Here is a 16,161-nt window from a genome sequence, read left to right on the forward strand (position 1 = left end):
CTATAAAAAGAGTGTGAAGTGGTGAGTTTTAGCTGTCACTAAAACCTACCACAATAGTGTTGCTACAACACCGCTTGTTGTTTTTGGCGCAATTTCCAACGTTTATTGCAAAAATCTTGATTTATTAATTATTTGTTTAATTTACTTGTACACAAATATTCGTAAATATGTCCTCCGTATATGGCGATGATGTCGTTGAAGATTTAATTAGTGGAAATTTACATGACTTACCAAGCGATGAAGAGAACGACCAAAATGGAATGGGTGGGGAAGAACTATTTGGCGAAGATGTTGAAGCCGGTGATAACGCAGATGGCGCGCAACAGGGCATTAAAGTTGAACCAAAGAAGCGAACAGTGCGTAATCCAAGACCTAAATTATCTTTGGATACCTTGACGGGACAGCGCGGCATACATACGATAGAAGAATATTTCAAAGATGTTAGTTTTAAAGGCAAAGGGCACGAGAAACGTGATCTGGACGAGGTAATGCGTCGCATGACACACTGGGCACATCGCATGTATCCAAATTACAAATTTGACGATGTCTTAACGAATATCGAACGAATTGGCAAGAAGAAGTCTCTACAAGTACATATGTCACGCTATCGTCTGGGTATGTTGGACAACTTGAAAACTACTGGTGACCATGTACAAGACGACGAGGATGATGGTGACGCAGATGCTGCGGCAGATGAACCATTTGACGAGTTCGATGCATTGTTGGGTGAACAAATTGCTATATCTAAGATAGCGCCGCGTACGCCTGCACATTACAGTAGTGGTGGGGGTGGTGCTGACAGAATAGACGCGACATTTACTGGTGCCAGTACTAGTACTTTAGCCACACCATCATTTAACCGCGGTAAAGCAGCCATGTCTACACCATACACTAACAGCGAACGTGGTGGCTACAAATTAAATGACAGCGACCTCGCGAAACCACTACCGCCATCACAACCAGCATCACCTGCACCAACAACAAAATTAACAGCAGAGCAAATGGCGCGTATTGCAGAAAATCGACGTATAGCATTGGAGCGTTTGAAAGCGAAAAAAGAACGTTTAGCACAGCAAACAAACGCAAGCATTGGTCTAACAAATACAATACCGGAGGAGTAATTGTAAGTGTAAAAGTTTACTTTTATAATGATTTTAATGAAACGGTGGGGCATTCAAGATTTTATATATGAGTTGTAAGTTTTAAATAGAAAATTTTATTTTGCTGTATGCGCCACAAATTCTCGTCGTTCAAATATTATTTGTTTATTATAAATCACTTCACATTCAGTAAACATTATTTTTAGTTATTTTTTGTGTGGTATAGCATAAGCTCCCTTTAATAAAGAAGTACAAATTTTAAGTATGTATGTTTACAAGCTTCTCCATTGATTTATTTGAGCGATTTTTATATGCTTATTTTTATTATCACGAGTTCGATAAGCTTCTAGAGAATACATGAAGTCACTGGGTATCCAAAAAGTCATATGGAGTTTGTATTTAGCCTTATGGCTATGCCAAGTGCTCAAGTACAAACTTACATGCTAAATCTATAAATATAAATTAGACAAATTTTTGTTTTGTCAAGTTTATAAAACATGTGCGCGTATGCAAATAATAATTTCGATAAATAATATTCATGGTTTTAAGTATAAAAGTACATGGAAAGATGAGTGATGTAACAAACTCAATGAGATGAGTACAAATAGCTGTAGTCTAATAATAACATCAGCTATAGGTTTTTTTTTTTACAAAATACTTAGTGGTTTAGCTTAAAATTTAAACTTCATAGCCAGGTCTCTCTTGTATATGGCAAAAATATTAGCCGCAAAAAGCTTTTGACTAGTTTTAATCACGTCTTGACTGTTCACAATGTGCATTCGGAAAATTTATGGAGATTTGTGGAACTGCCGAGAAAATACTACGTACTTTCTCCACTAAGCTCTTGCCAACGTCCGATTCTGCTGGTGTTTTAATGGGTTCTATTTTGAATTTTGTACCCGGTAGTTCCACCTTTTCAGTTGGCGTTTCGTCTGTATTTATCGAGTCTTCGATCACCTTAAGTACACGTTGATAAAGGAATGACTGGCGGAAAATCGGTTTCGATAGACTAAGATGATCGTCTTTTAGCACATAAAAGTCGCCGTAGTCAAGACGCGCTGAATCCTCAGTGACGATGCGCAATGGAAATTTGAATGACGTCAACATCGTTGGTGCACCTTCGGCGATAGTGACGACCTTCACATTACGAAAGCATGTATGTAAGCATGCCATGAAACGATTGTGCATTGCAAGTAATTTTGGGGCTCCCTCCTCCATTTCTTTAACCTCAATGGAAGGGGAGAGTATCACCTGCATGTGTTGTTTCCATTTCGCAATCGATGAGCCACGATGTGGTGTGCCCAGAAAGAGTATGGAAGATGTATTATTTGCTATTTGATTCACCTTCGGATCGGGGTCATCTACGGCTTTCATAAGCATCATTTTGGTGAGTATGCCACCCATGGAGTGACCGATCCAAACAACTGGACGCTCATTGCCAATGTCTGATTTGGAGAGGCGTTCCAATAATGAAGTGGCGCGTACATCGATTTGTCCTTGACCTTTTTCGCAGGGACAATATTTTGTGAAATTAGCTGACCATTCTGTGACTGCAGAGGTGTAGTCTATACCAATGATTCTAAAAAAAATAATAATAAATTAGTTGTTGTTATATACAATTTTGCAACGTTTGACTACCTTGTATTTGGATAATCATCTGGTAGCCACTCCATTGGCCAACAGTTGGTGTAATCATCACAGTTATCTTGATTTTGCCACTCATTGCCAGGCACGCTAAATTCACCACAACAACCCTCACCCGCTTTAAGCGGCACATCTGGGTGTACTACCTCCCAATCAGACTCAAGTTCGGCAGAGTTTTGTAGTGCTTCCACAAGTTCCATAGTTGCCGCATCGCTTATTTCCAAAGTTTTGTTTTTCTCCTTTTTGGCGGCTTTTAGTATTGGATCTGTGGCTTGTTCCTTCTTTGTGTTATTATTTGCGCTGACGTTGGTAATATTACTGGCGTTGATCTTGCCATTGCCACGCCTTTGTTCGCCAACCAAAAATACATCATCCGTTTCGCTGGTGTAAAATGCATTCTTGCCATATAAACCCAATTCGGTGGGATTGCGGTCCTTCTGGCGCCAAGTTATGAACACACCGCCCAACAGGCCGTGTATGAAAATAATATCAGCCTTGGGTTTGGCGCGTGTGCGCAAACGTGGATGCAGTGGATAGACATTGGGTGGATATTGCACATGATTGGGATCATCGTGATCCAGATTGGCCATCGTTTTGGCCGATATCACTTGCAGACGTAAATCGGCACATTTCATCCATTCTGCCAAGCCGCCAATCCAACCGGATGCGAAGAAATGTTCCACACTGTCCGCAACGAGTGACATGTTCGCCAACACCTTACAGAGTGTCGAAAGTGTTTCATTGTCATCGGCGAAAATTTTACGCAATTCCATAAGATGTGTCAGACCACCCTCGTTGATGATTTGTTTCGCCACCGCCTCCTCCTTGGTGATATGATGTAGGAAGGCGATAATCTCTTTCAGCATATCCGTATCCTGTACAGATAACGAGTTAGCTTGTTCCTGTGTAAAGAACTCATCGATGCCTTCGTGTGGATACTGTTGTGGAAAGTATTTGTTGAAAAAATTATCAACGCAAGAATTTGGCCGCAAACGCGCTAGCATATCATGAAAGTCGGCCAGCACGAGTTTGGGATTCTTAATGCAGCCACGCATGTGCACCGGCACGAACCAACGTGAATCGGCACCGGAACGCGCCAAAGAGACGGCGGTGCGTGCATCGCAAATTTGTGCCAAATGTCGGAAGTCCCAGTCTTTCAAGTGATCGATACAGGCCAATTGGCGCACAGCTTTGAGACGTTCGTGTTGTGAACCTGTCTGTGCGATATTGAGCAAACGCCAGGCTACTGAGTGTTTAACAGCCTTCCACCATTTGCCAATGGGGTTGATAATGATGCTGATCCATTTCTAGAAATTACAAGTTGAAATGTATAATTTTTTTATGTTTTTTCGTTAATAGGTTAAATTAGAAAATTTAATTTGTTTGCAACTATATATCACCATAGTCAACTATTTAGTGATTTTTTAATATATCTATACCTTTTCATCCTCTTCCTTTTGTTTCAATTTACGCATAGACTCCTTATAAATATGATATTTAATATATATGTAATCTGGACGCTTTTTATCAGTTTCAGACGGTGCAGTCTCCACCCATTTCGATAAATACTTGCGTATCCTTTGTTTTTCAAATAAAATTATGCCACAACTGAAAACAACAACAACATTTTGAGCATATTTCTTTCAACTGTGTGTTTTAAGCAATATCTTATGAAACTAACGCTTTCAATCAAAATAATAATACAATAATTTTTTAATAGCAGTAAAAATAAATATTCAATTGTTGTTGTGTAAATGATAACACAATAATGGGTCATATTTTTATGAATGAGTTATATTTTATACTTGAATAATCTTATCACCGTATATTTGTTGGTACTATATAAATGTTAGTGCTTTATTATTGTTAATTATACTATTGTTATTATTTCTTATGTGTGTTTCTTTTTAATTATACTATTGTTATTGTTTCTTATGTGTTTTTCTAGTTTGCGGCGCACGTGTGACTTTGTTAAATCTAAAAAAAGCGCTTACTATTCAAACTATGCAGCATTTATAATAGCACTAGTAAATGTGCTTATCACATTTTTTATACGTAAGTTGTTTTGGCAAATTTCCCAATTCCTATGTTTTTGTATTATTTTTTATTTGCACTTATCTCTTAGGTTTTTTATTTATTTACATACATATGTACATATATATGTAAGCCTTCCTCTTCAAACGTGCCTTCATTTCAATGATAAATTAAACCAACCCAGAGCGGACGCGTCATGGCCACGACACAATACCTAAGCCAAAACAACTACGTTTCGTTGGTTTCGTTTTAGTTTTTGTCTCGTTTCAACAAAATCGCGTGTTTATAGCACGTTTGTTTTGTTACTTTGATTCGTTGGCCTATACGAATCAGTTCTGCGTTTGTTTATCAGGTTTTGATATAGTTTCCACCAGTTGCTGATGTGAAGAAATAGTTTTTACTTTAACACAGACATGCATATGTTGTACTTTTAACAAAAAACAAAATGTGATAATTTCTTTTACCAACTCATATACATATCAACAATAATTATTTTTGCAATTTCTTGAAATATATTGTTATTAGCCACATAAATAGCCATTATTTTTGCAATTTCTTGAAGTATATTGTTATTATCCACATTAATAGTTTGTTTTTGTTTACATTTGCACTGCTGTCACTTATGTTGTTGTTTTTTCTAATACCCATTGCTATTCCAATTGGATGTAAACAAGTTTGTTTACATTTACAATTTACGCCGGTGCATTTGTAAATAACAACAATAAGAACATAAATTTGACGTAATAGAAGTGAATGCAACTACGTAAGGTCTGCAATGCTGTTTGTCAATGCATCACTCGGTTATTTTTACATGCAAATAATTAAGACGTGAGCTAATACCTGTATAGCTGTAGTTGATTACACATATTATTTTTAACATAGCATATATGTATGTATAAGATATTAAAAATATATCTGCTATCGTGTCGGATCATACGATTTCAGTAGTCACCATAAAAGTGGAACAGAGAGAGTGCGATATTTTAACATAGTTTACGTACGTAAATACTTATGTATAACATTTGAAGGCGCCAACAACACGGAAATGATTTGCTACGCTAGTGCGTGTTAAGATCTTAGAATAAAAAACTAAATAAAACAAATCTAAAAAATAAAAATAAAGCTATATGTACTAATATATAATTGAAATTATTTAATTATTGACGAAAACAAACCATATATTTGTTTACACTATGCTTATATACCTATTATTTTTCTATTACAGCATATATTCTTCCTAAAGTGAAAAGTGGGTGTGTTTTGCAAGTACAGTAGAAACAAAAACAGCTGAAATTTAAACTATAGTAAGTATGTATGTATTTTGGCGCCTGCCGAGCCCCCTAAACTTGTTTTTAATTTGGTGAAAACAACAAATACTCATACATCTACATTATTTACTTTTATATAGCGCACTATGAAAACACTGGCACTCTTCTGCCTATATACATGAAACTATCGGATGATCTTTTGATGAGTAAGTGCTATCACGTTATGTATGTATTCGTAAGTTGTTTTTATCAATTAAACAAATATAACCATTGTATACATATGTGCATGCCAAATACGATATTTACCGTTTAACTAATGATATACAAGCTATTTAAAGATATAGACACATATGTAGTTGTACAAATACTAGAATATGCATGACAAATAATTAAAGATTTTACATTTATTTAGTACAATTATTAAATTTTATATTAATAATGATTTAGTTGTACTAACATTTTATTCATTCATTAACAATAGTGTCATCAATAAGCTTTTCCTAGATCATAACTTAATTTTTAATGCACGTATTTGTATGCACTTATTATTTGTATACTTATTTACAACTCCTTTAATGTTTACTTACGTTGTGAGTATTCCAACTCCACCCAAAGTCTTTGGGTAACGTCTCAGTGTATTCGTAAATCCGCCCAAAGTAACTTTAGACATTATAATTTCACACAAAACTGTCTTTACAAATAGGTTTTTATTTGTACTATTTATTTAGACACCAAAAACTAAATATTTTCTTCTTATCGGTGCTGATTTGCTCTTAACCAAACTTCAAAAACGCTTAGATAAATTTTGATGACACACTAGATATGCACTAGCGCAAGCATAAAAAATCGCCTGATTTTCAATACTATATTCAGTTATTTGTAGACTTTAAGGGGAACTCACTAGTTGGACGATGACACTTTTGTTGTGCGAGGTGCGACGCGCGCAGCAATGGTGTGCTTAACACGTCACCTTTGTAGTTTTTCACTTAATTCGTTCTCTTTCTCTATACCCTTTGAATAAAGTTTTTGAATGTTTTGAAAATATCAAAACTATCCAAGTGTTGGGAGTTCTGCCCGCTGTAGGCACGCAACAATTTTATGCAACAGTCTATGTAACAAGTGCTTTATAAAGTTAACGCTATCACTGTCACGTATTTTAGTAAGTTCTCGACTTTTCTAAGTATGTATTTATCTTGGATTACAAATGTCCAATTGGTTTTGATTTCACTTCATTTGCATTGTCATTGTTTTAATGTTTAATCCATTTTTATTCATTTAGAATTTTTGAGCTATTAAACTTTTTTTGTTAAATGTTTATTGTCTTTGTGGGAGAGCTTTTGTTTTTTTTCTTTTTCACTGAACTTATCACTTCAAATTTCTGTTGTTGAATGAATCGCCGTGCGAAACTCGCCAGCTAGAAATACCAAATTTTGGTCGAATGTCAAATATGTGTTATTGTGATTGTTGGATTCTTGTTTTCTTGCTTTTCACACGTTTGTTATTATTGCTCAATTTGTTTTCAATTGGTCATTCTTTGACGTTTGTAAAAATTATTTTTGTAGGTTTGTTGTTATTATGCTGTTGACAAAAAAATCTGATAGGAAGACCAAAAATCTGGACGGGAGGGTGGGCTATGTAAAGTATACAAATATAAAACTATTAGTGAATTTTTGTTTATATACGGTTTTGTTTTCATTAAATATATTACATACATATTGTTTAATAATCATGCAGTAAAGAGAATTTATGCGCGACTTGTAGTTATTAAAAAAAATGTAATTAAGTAATCTTATTAAAAATTCTTCATCTTGATCACCCTGTAATAATAAATTTTACTCGATCAGCTGTTGGCATACGTCAAATGATTGTAGCGAAAACAACTCGAAAGAAAACTTGCGTTGGCCAACAAAACAAAAACATTTTTCTACTTGTTTCTACAATTTTTTTTTTCGCATACCTCAACAAATTATTTACTAATCGCATTGCTACGCTCTATTTTTTGGCGGGTACTTAATAGTGCATATAAACTTTATCAACATCAACACTGAGGTGAGAGTTCAGACAGACAACAATTTGTTGATTACAAAATCGAAATTACACTGCTAAATAGGCGTAGACAATAACAACAACAACTATTTGCGTAATTAACTTTACAATTTGCGTGATACAAGCCAGGCTTTTAGTTAGTGGTGATTTAATATGCCAGATTCGATGAGTCATGGCGAGTGTACTTCCAACCCACCTGCCAAGATGAATGTGGCTAGTGCATCTTTTGGAGGTAGCACTTTTTGGCAACGTAGAGAGGATATTTTTAAACGCCTGCAACAGAGCGCGGAAAAATGTAAAGTTAAATTTAGTGGAAAAAAGGAATTGGCCACGGAAAAAGATGATAGCGTTGCCGAATTGTGTGAGGCATTAGAAGACGCTTTTACATACGGTTTAAAACAAAAACATTCAGTAGTTACTTTGACAGCGGCCAGTTTGTTTCATAATATGCATGAGATAGTAACAGGTGAGTAGAATATATTCAGTGAAATTAAAAAAAAAAATATTAAAACATGATTTTTGACTCAAGGTAATAGCTCGGTTATCAATGACAGCAATGGTGACACCACATTTTGGGACTTTTGTCAAACACATTTGACACCACACGAACGCGAACGTTACACACAATTGAAACATGTCTGGACGAAATGTGGTCTTGGCAAGGCATTTATACGTGCTACGCTGAACGAGAACTCACTGCAGCGTTATTTACTCACATGGTTGGCTGAAGAAGACACTTTGCGTCGTTACTACACACAATGGTCGCTGCTGTTGGACGCCAACGCCAGCAAAGAATTACCACAAATTATAGGCTCACTACATGATGTGCTCTTTGCGTTGACCGTTAATTCAACGGAGTTGAATGCACCAACGCGCATTACACCACTTCAACCAAATAAAGAGGAACCTGTTATATATGCGCCTACACCTGTACCCACTGCTGGCAGCAAAAATAAGCGCAGAAGCCAACCAGTGGAACGCCCCATTTCAACTGCCAGTTCCACAGAAGATTTAATGAAAGTTATACAAGAAGTCACGAGGGTGGCAAACGAAAAAGAACATGTGGACATATTTCAAACTATGGTGGAACTGCCAGTGCAGACAGATGCTGATACAACACCACCAGATCCCATAGAACCAGAATTAGCATTTCTGAAAGAGCCTTTGCCCGACATTTTTCCACAAGCGGCAACACAAAGTGAGCAGCACGCAAAGACAACTACGCATACTGTCAGTAATAACTGTAATGGCGCCAAACCAGCCGTTGTGCATGAGCACGAATATGAAGACAAGAGCGACTCATCGTCGCAATATAGTAAATCATCATCTGCCAATTGCACGGTTAATCATGCAGCTATGGAGGAGCGTTTACGTGAAATGGAGGAACGTTGCACGTTGTTGGAGACGCGCGTCGCGCAATTAACACGCGAAAATCGTCAACTCGTAAGACGTTTAACGCAAAATTTCAATGGCCTAGCAATTGATCCGACAGCCTCCTTGGCTACTAACTTTCTCATAACCATTCCGACAGCTGAGCTGAAGAAGACAAAACACGGCACATCCTACTACACCTACGAGATACACATAACCATGCGTCAAAACTTGGAACACTGGTCGTTATTGCGTCGCTATCGTGACTTCCACAAACTGCATAAATCGCTGCTACACACGCATCCCACTGTGTCTTCGGTGGAATTTCCACCTAAAAAGCACTTTGGCAACATGAACTTGGCCTTCGTGGAGGAACGTCGTCAGCAATTGCAAATCTATTTGTTGAATGTGGTGGAAGTGTTGCCACAAGTGGAGGCTTGCAAGTCCAAGGCGGAATTGCAGAAAATATTTCCCTTTCTGCGCGAGCGGTAACAGCAGTAATTGTTGGTATAAGCCTTTTTTCGTTTAATAGTATTAAATTGTTATGCACTTGAAAGTGTTTGTTTGTTCGAGGAGCTGCTCTATTTATGTTTTGTGCCACTGTCAAGAGGTTGCCGTTGATTATTATTTTTTCACGTTTTGTTCAATACTGTAAACATGCATATGCATATAACTATGAATATTTTAATAAATTTATAATACATATATAAAAAGTGTTTTTGTTGTTGTTGGGACATAAATAATGTACAAGACGATTTTATCAAATTTTGTACACATCTTTGAAATAACATCAACTAGTTATTGGACGAAGGATTTTTTTTTATATTTTTATTGTAATATTATAATTTTTTTATGCTAATATAGGGCGAAAATTTGACCAAAATCGTTAGTTTTATATTAAAATTCTGTCAAAAAATTTAAATTTCAATATTTTCTTTTTTACTTCGTCCATTAACTGCATTTACCCATGTACTATCGAAATGTTTTTGGTTTATTGTTTTTGGATGAACCAATCATGAGTTATGATGTCCACGGCAAGACTTTTTTGTTGGACAAGTCATGAGAGTTGAGGTGCCAACAGCTGAGTTTTCGGAATTTTTAAATAAAAAGTTCCCAAAACACTGTTTAAATATGTATCTTTGATATGCCGAATTGTTTCAATGACATATAATATTGTATATATTAAAAAACAAGTAAGGAAGGGCTAAGTTCGGGTATAACCGAACATTTTATACTCTCGCAATTTATTTATTTAACTTTATTTATATTATATAATACCCAATTTGAACCACATATTCGTCATATATATTGTATAAAGTCCATTGAAAGTTGGAAACCCTAATATTAGGTTAGAAGCACCGAGGTCCTCATGTTCTATATATGGGGCCTTGAAAACCTATGGTCCGATTTCGGCGGTTTTTAGAATGGGGCTGCCACACTATAAACATAGTATTTGTGTAAAGTTCTGCATCGATATCTTCACTAGTGTTTACTTTACATATTGTAAGGTAAACGATTCAGATTGTCTTCAAAGTTCTGGTATATAGGAAGTAGGCGTGGTTGTGAAGCGATTTGGCCTATTTTCACAACATATCATTGCGATGTAAGGAAACTATTACAAACCAAGTTTCATTGAAATCGGTCGAGTAGTTTCTGAGATATGGGTTTTGACCCATAAGTGGGCGACACCACGCCCATTTTCCCATTTTATAAAAAAATCTGAGTGCAGCTGCCATTTCTTATGTGAAATTTAGTGTTTCTGACGTTTTTCGTTAGTGAGTTAACCCACTTTTGGTAGTTGTCAACCTAACCTTTGTATGGGAGGTGGGCGTGGTTATTATCCGATTTCTTTCATTTTTGGACTGTTTTAGGAAATGGCTAAAAAAAAACGACTGCAGAAAGTTTGGTTTATATAGCTCTATTTTTTTGCAAGATATGTATAAAAAACTTAGTAGGGGGCGGGGCCACGCCCACTTCCCCAAAAAAATTACATCCAAATAGGCCCTTTCATTGTGCGATCCTTCATACCAAATTTTATTTCCATAGCTTTATTTATGGCTAAGTTATGGCACTTTATGTGTTTTCGGTTTTCGCCATTTTGTGGGCGTGGCAGTGGTCCGATTTTGCTCATTTCTCGAAAGCAACCTTCCTATGGTGCCAAGGAATAAGTGTGCTAAGTTTCATCAAGATATCTTAATTTTTAATCAAGTTACAGCTTGTACAGACGGACGGCCGGACGGATAGACAGACATCCGGATTTGAACTCCACTCTTCACCCTGATCACTTTGGTATATATAACCCTATTTTTGGGTGTTACAAACAACCGTTATGTGAACAAAACTATAACACTCTCTTTAGCAACTTTTGTTGCGAGAGTATAAAAATTTAAAAATGCCCTGGTTTTTAGCCTCTGAAACCCACCTAACCTCTTTAGCGCAGCTCGAGTAACTCTGTGTTGAAATAATTTAAATGTGTAATCTCAACATTCTATGTATAAGTGTTACTTCAAAACGGTAAATCATCAATTTACATACATACATATATGTTTGTAGGGACACATAACATCAAAAACTAAAAATCTCACCACATGCAAATTTGCCAAAAATATTACCAAATAAAACAGCACGATTTCACTTATACTTATACAAAAAAATAGGTTGAAAACCAATTTATTACATTAATTTAATTTAATTTACAAACATTTTACAACAACATTTCAGAATGTTTGTATGTGTAGTAAAACCAAGAAAAATATTTAAATAAATTTACGGGTTTCGAAAAATAACTTATAATAGGTACAAACAACAATATTTTAACGGATTTTATATAATGAAGACAATTTTTTTTTTTAAAGAAGACGCAATTTGAAAAAAAGTGTTGAGTTTAGTTATTCAAAAATTAAAATTATAAATTAATACATGCTTACAGATTTATGTATATATTAACATACATATGTATATGCGAGTATGTATGCTTCCATTATGTATAAAAGAACAACAAAACAAATATTACTTATAAACTAATATTAATATAAATATTAATAATCTTAAGCTAATCTACATAGTTCAATATGCATTTGTGTATGTATATGTTTGTGTATATATTATATTTTGTAAGCACTAGACTAAAATTAATTGCTTAAGGCTAACAAACGAACGAAAAAACAGCAAATAATGGATACATTAATTAAAACAAAAAAACAGTAATTATATTTTTTTAACTAGTATGTAGTAAAGTGTATGCGTGCAATGTTAGAAAATAATTGCCATTCAAGCATGTTTACATCTGTATATGTTTGTATGTATGTATATGCACTGCTTTCGCATTTTATATACATAGTTTCTAGCAAAACACATTTTTTAGCTTCAATACGTTTCTTTCTTTTTATTATTTAATAAAATTATGTACTAAGTGTTATATATATTTTTGTTGTTGTTGTTGCAATTTAACGAATACATTTTTTCAAGTTACTTAGCGCGGTATTTCATTGTATTGATTTGCATAATTTTGCAATAATAATAATTTTGCACAGCACCGTTCTTAAGAGAGTTGGTCAAAGCTCGAGAGAGAGAGTGAAATTTAAATATTGCGCATGCGTGCGATTTTTTAAACAAAAATTGAAAGTATAACTCTGTATAGAATACAATTGAATACAATATTTATAAGTTTTTTTTAATGTATTTATTTCATCTTATATTTTTAATAATTTTAACTTGAAAGAGCTCATTATAATATTTTTTTGTTTGCAAATTAATTTAATAATTAATTTTGTACCATTTTTTTAAATTAATTTTATTTTTTGTTGAATTGTCTGCAAAATTATATAAATTTTTTTTATATAACAAAAGTAACTAATTTATGCATAAAATAAAGTTGAATTTCCATAACTCTTCTTCTTCTTCATAATTCGAACTCTTGAATTGACAATAAAAGTCAAATTTCATACAAATTAACTGTCGTAACTCGAAAGTCTCTCTACTCGAAGTTTTTTTGTGGATTATGGTGATTCGAATTAGTGAAATTCAACTGTATTTAAATCAATATTAAAAGCTTTTCAAATACTTAAATATGTACATATGTATGTATGTAAAATATTGTTTTCTTTTCTCTTTTTTTCTGTTCTAATGCTCTCTTTAAACGCAACGATTTTTTTTAACGCTTGTCTCTTGACTTCTTTTCGTTTTACAATTTTTTTAAAACATGCCAGCTGTGAAATTTTTATCAAAAACTGTTAAATATAAGTAATTACAATTCACTTTTTCGCTAATTTATTTATTTCAATAATTTTTATATTCTTTTCGTTTGACTCTCTTTAATTATTCTCTATAATAATGTTGTTTTTCTTGATTTAAAAGTTTTAAGTGTAAAATTTCGCGCTTATATATTACTTTTACTATAATTAATTATTTTTTTTATATAAATAGTGAATAAAAAGCGAAAGTAAAATTATAGATAAATTAATATTAAGCTCAGCTACGTACATAGATATATTGTATGTACGCAGTTAGTTAGTTAATGCGTTAACAGTATTTTTTTTTATAAAGTTATGTAATCATTATTATATAAAATAAAAAATGCCACCTAAGCCTTCACAAAAACGCACGACTGTATGACAAAATGTTCTTCTTTTAGTTAATAGCATTTCAAATGGAATATTTCAATTAAAATTTTTTATTTCTAGTTTTTAGAATTGCATACTTCAAGTAACTGTATCGAGTTTTTGTTATAATAATTATGCAATTTTTTTTTAACATATAAGTATATATATATGTAAGTTGGTGTCTGTCTATTGCCAAATATATGTATGTATGCTTATATTGTACTTATTTTTATAATAAATATTTATACGTTACATCTAAAACTAAAAAAATAATATTTTTATTATTTACATAATTTTTTTTCGTATTTTATTGTAAGAAAACAAATTTGTGCTTCTTTACTTCTAAGTTTTTTTTTATTTATTCATAGCATATACATGCTTAAAGTATACTATAAGTTAATTTAATTTTTTAATTAATTACACATTATGTATAAAATTTAAGCCGTTGTCTTTACATTATTTTTTTTTAAATTTTCTATATATCTACATATTTCAAATATTACATAATCAGCGTAAATATTCATTATTTGTTGTTGTATATTGTATGTACATGTTTATTTAGCAGCTGTTTGTGTTTTTTTTTCAACACAAAATCGTCATAATATTGAAGTGAAAGCTAGTGTATGTAAAGTAATTTAAAGAATATATGTAGAACGCCATAAACCGTTAAAAATAGTGTTAGTACTTTGTATATATGTATGTACTAATGTATGTAGGAATATAATAAAAAGAAAATTAAATATATGCCAACACTTTAGAAAATTTTAAATATTTTTGCGTAAATATATATAAATAAAAGTAATTTTAAGCCACTTCCAGTAATAAATTTCTAGGTTAATTTATAAAAAGCCTGTTTTCGCTCTACGAAAATGCAAAGTATAGTTTGGTTAAATTTATTATATTTATATTTTATTTGAATGCAATCAATGTTCAAATAAAAACTGTGTGATCCACACACCTATTGGGTAAAAAAGTGTAAAATTGTGTTAGTGCTTTAAACATTATTGAATTTGGAGATGAATATGACAAGAGCTGGGAAGTAACGGTTGATAATATTATATATGGTAAAAGAAAGAAATATTTTCGTTATAAATATATAAATAATAAAAAAAATAATTAAAAAAAATTAATTAAAAAAAAATTAATTAAATAAACATTAATTGAAAAAATTAATTAAAAAAAATTAATTAAAAAAGAAATTAATTTAAAAAAAATTAGAAGTTAATTTAAAAAAAATTAATGCAAAAATAATTAAAAATTAATTAAAAAAAATTAATACATAAATAATTAAAAATTAATTTAAAAAATGTAATAAAACTAAAACAGTAATAATAGTAAAAATTAAGTCAAGTAAATTAAAAATTAAAAAATAAAAGTAACAATAAACAATTTAAAATAATGCCTGAACATTTGAATGAAATTAGTTTGAAATAAAATGCTTACAATAAATATCAAAGCTTTGAAATTAACGCAAATTATTTATTTTCTGCAAATTTAATTTTTTTTCTATTATTTATTTATTTTTTTCTTAATTTTATTTAATATAATCAAATATCGTTTTCGTAAATAGCTTGTTATACTCATTGAAAATTACGATATGAAATATGTTGGTATGACACAAAAAAAAAATATTTCTTTTAATAAAAAATATTTTTTTTTTTAAATCATTTTAAATTAAATTTTTTTTAATAAAAAATATTCATTTTAAACTAAATTTTTTTTTTAAATAAAATTTTTAAATAAAAAATATTCATTCCAAATTAAATTTTTTTTAATAAAAAAATATTCATTTCAAATACCATTTTTTAATAAAGAATATTTTTTTCTAAATAAATTGTTTTTAATCAAATTATGTTTTTTTATATAAAATATATTTTTTTAATAAAAAAAAAAAATAAAAATAAGAAAAAAACAAAATTTGTAATTTAAAAAAATACAGTTGTATACATATATTTCAAGTTAATTTGCTATAAAAAAAAAGATTTTACTAAAAGTAATAAATAAAACAAGTAACAAAAAATTTATAAAAAAATTGATTTCCGAATTTTTTGTAGTAAAAATAAAAATCCAAAAAGTGGATGTTTCTTTTAGTTTTTT

General features: G+C 32.0%; 3 protein-coding genes across 7 annotated transcripts; 2 read left to right on the forward strand and 1 right to left on the reverse strand.

The window, feature by feature from the left end:
- Nucleotides 1-30: 30 nt before the first annotated feature.
- Nucleotides 31-8,074, forward strand: LOC105210809 (protein TIPIN homolog). Of its 5 annotated transcripts, XM_054226309.1 has the most exons (6): nucleotides 31-1,123; nucleotides 4,693-4,799; nucleotides 4,870-5,839; nucleotides 6,004-6,082; nucleotides 6,187-6,252; nucleotides 7,891-8,074. In XM_054226309.1, exon 1 carries the CDS (start codon nucleotides 168-170, stop codon nucleotides 1,119-1,121), a length of 954 nt encoding a protein of 317 aa, XP_054082284.1. In that variant the 5' UTR covers nucleotides 31-167; the 3' UTR covers nucleotides 1,122-1,123; nucleotides 4,693-4,799; nucleotides 4,870-5,839; nucleotides 6,004-6,082; nucleotides 6,187-6,252; nucleotides 7,891-8,074. The 5 variants fall into 5 exon arrangements, with proteins under 5 accessions (XP_054082284.1, XP_054082283.1, XP_054082286.1 ...); XM_054226308.1 differs by lacking the exon at nucleotides 4,870-5,839; XM_054226307.1 differs by lacking the exons at nucleotides 4,693-4,799; nucleotides 4,870-5,839 and having other exon boundaries at nucleotides 32-1,123.
- Nucleotides 1,357-7,567, reverse strand: LOC105210808 (protein SERAC1). The gene is made up of 4 exons (XM_011181954.3): nucleotides 6,634-7,567; nucleotides 4,184-4,352; nucleotides 2,739-4,051; nucleotides 1,357-2,679 (listed from the first exon to the last, which is right to left on the reverse strand). Exons 1-4 carry the CDS (start codon nucleotides 6,714-6,716, stop codon nucleotides 1,848-1,850), a joined length of 2,397 nt encoding a protein of 798 aa, XP_011180256.2. The 5' UTR covers nucleotides 6,717-7,567; the 3' UTR covers nucleotides 1,357-1,847.
- A 144-nt stretch (nucleotides 8,075-8,218) lies between the features above and the next one.
- On the forward strand, nucleotides 8,219-10,139 carry LOC128919700 (sorting nexin-29). Its single transcript, XM_054226302.1, has 2 exons — nucleotides 8,219-8,558; nucleotides 8,622-10,139. Exons 1-2 carry the CDS (start codon nucleotides 8,246-8,248, stop codon nucleotides 9,953-9,955), a joined length of 1,647 nt encoding a protein of 548 aa, XP_054082277.1. The 5' UTR covers nucleotides 8,219-8,245; the 3' UTR covers nucleotides 9,956-10,139.
- The last annotated feature ends 6,022 nt before the right edge of the window (nucleotides 10,140-16,161 follow it).

The sequence above is a fragment of the Zeugodacus cucurbitae genome, chromosome 3 (genome assembly GCF_028554725.1).
Source record: "Zeugodacus cucurbitae isolate PBARC_wt_2022May chromosome 3, idZeuCucr1.2, whole genome shotgun sequence".
NCBI lineage: Eukaryota > Metazoa > Arthropoda > Insecta > Diptera > Tephritidae > Zeugodacus > Zeugodacus cucurbitae.